General features: G+C 32.0%; 1 protein-coding gene across 1 annotated transcript in view; it reads left to right on the forward strand.

Moving 5' to 3' along the window:
* Window positions 1-2,428, forward strand: part of cntnap3 (contactin associated protein family member 3) — a gene marked incomplete at its 5' end in the record, with an annotated part of 97,137 nt that overhangs the window by 82,192 nt on the left and 12,517 nt on the right. The window contains 1 exon segment of the mRNA XM_016544049.1: window positions 1,659-1,792. Within this exon segment, the coding sequence (XP_016399535.1) occupies window positions 1,659-1,792 (134 nt within the window).

The following is a 2,428-nucleotide window of genomic DNA, read 5'->3' on the forward strand; positions in this document are numbered from 1 at the left end:
ATATATATAATACTAAAATAAGTTAGAACACAGTGTAATGAATTACTTGAGCTTGTTGGAATGGATGCTTATATAAAATTGTGTAGATTTTGTTTTAACAAATACTATTTTAATTACAAAACATCAAAGTATGTTACCCAAAATAGTCTTGTTTTATTTGGCATGCTGTTAGGGCCAATTATTGTGGCGTCCCGCGCCGCCGCCGCAGCAGCAGAATTCAGTAAACTGTGGATCTGGCTCATCACGGCACACACAGAGAGCAAGCAGCAGACAGCGTGTGGCGTTAATACCTGCTAGTGCAATTATGCAGAAAGTCCATAACAGCCTCCAGAACCCCGCCGGCTGCTTTGACAGCTTCCTGTTCCTGTTGCATGCCATTTTTATTTATTTCTCAGTGTCCATACACATTAATTAACAGGACAGTTCACCTAAAAATTGCAAGCAAAAGACAGCTGATCCATTAGCACAGAAACAAGCACGCTAACAGCCGTATAGCAACATGCCACATTTAATATTTGTCACATGCAAAACCCCGTCCAAACATTTGTGATCAGTAAGATTTGTAATGTTTTTAAAGAAGTCTCTTCTGCTCATGAAGCCTGCATTTATTTGATCAAAAACAGTAATATTGTGAAATATTATCGTGATTTAAAATAACTGTTTTCTATGTGAATATCTGTTAAAATGTAATTTATTTCTGTGATCAAAGCTGTATTTTCAGCATCATTACTCCAGTCTTCAGTGTCACATGATCTTCAGAAATCAGGGTTGGAAACAGTTTTGCTGCTTTTTTATTTTTTATTTTTTTTGGAACCTGTGATACTTTTTTTTTTTTATTGTTTGATGAATAAAAAGTTTAAAATGACATCTTTAATACCAAATAGAAATCTTTTGGAACTATATATATTTTTATACGTTCAAAAGTTTGGGGGCAGTAAAGTTTTTTTTTTCTTTTGTTAAATTGATAAAAAGTGATAGTAAAAACATATTGTTAGAACAGATTTCTATTTTGGATAAATGCTGTTCTTTTGAACTTTTTTATTCATCAAAGAATCATGAAAAATGTATCACAGGTTTCAAAAAATATTAAGCACCAAAACTGTTTCCAATATTGATAATAAATCAGCATATTGGAATGATTTCTGAAGGATCGTGTGACACTGAAGACTGGAGTAATGATGCTGAAAATTCAGCTTTGATCACAGAAATAAATTACATTTTAAAGTATATTCAAACAGAAAACAGTTATTTTAAATTGTAATAATATTTCACAATATTACAGTTTTTTCTGTATTTTTAATCAAATAAATGCAATCTTGATGAGCAGAAGAGACTTCTTTAAAAAACATAAAAAATCGTACTGATCCAAAACGTTTGAATGGCAGTGTATGATTACATGTTTAAAAACTAGCTTTGTAAAGAACTTTTAAGTTCACCTGAGGTGATGTGCATGATTAATTCCACGCAAAAATTAGTTTTTTAATTTATTTCCGCATCTGTTTTGTTTCATAGAGGATTTAATTTTAATCCTCTTAAGAAGAAGCTTTGTAGTTGCAAAACACATTGGCTTCTGTCGCATGCTGATGTTTTCTGCGGTTAAACAGTGACTTTTTACCATATAAAGCCTGTTGAGAAATCCAGTGCTCTTTGTTCTAAAGGACATTTGGACGTCAGGTACAAACTGCAGCACAACAGAGACGCGGAGGTTTTCCGAGCCAGCGGCAGGAATCTGGCCAACGGGCTTCTCCACCGCGTGAGCGTCCAGAGACTGACAGAGACGCTCAGTATTCAGGTACTGCGACGCCGCTCAAAGTCCACCTCTCTCATTCTGCAGCAAAGCAGGACTGAAGGGACTTTCTGGCTATTCTCAACATACAGCATCTGTGACATGCTGTTGATTTCCATTGGAAATATGTTTGCAAAAGTACACTGAACTCAAACTGCCAGCACTGTAAATTTACAACATTTAAGGCAAGACAATACAGGCAAAACCACTGTTTGTTTGTTTTTTTAGGTTAGTTTGCTTCCATAATTGTCAGATTTCAGATCAGTGTTATTTTAGTATCTTTGAGATACTATTATAGTTTTTGTACTATTATAGTACAAAATTATACTATTATAATTTTGACATACTATTATAGTTTCTGTTAATATTTTGAAATAGATTTTATTTTGATATTTTCTGCTTTCATGTTAATTTTAGTTAAAGTTTTAGCAATTTTGTTGTGTGTTTTTGTCATTTTTATACATTTTTGTTGTTTTTAAATAAGTCTATATAGTTTTTATAATTTATATATTTTTTTAGTTATTTTAGTGTGTCAAGTTAAACTAGATTAAAATGTTGCTATGGCAACTTGCTGAAATAAGTCTATATATATATAAAAAAAACTAAAAAATATATATTTTAAATTATATAAAAATTATATAC

This window comes from Sinocyclocheilus rhinocerous, unplaced genomic scaffold (genome assembly GCF_001515625.1).
Source record: "Sinocyclocheilus rhinocerous isolate Xijiao unplaced genomic scaffold, SAMN03320098_v1.1 scaffold700, whole genome shotgun sequence".
Taxonomy (NCBI): Eukaryota; Metazoa; Chordata; class Actinopteri; order Cypriniformes; family Cyprinidae; genus Sinocyclocheilus; species Sinocyclocheilus rhinocerous.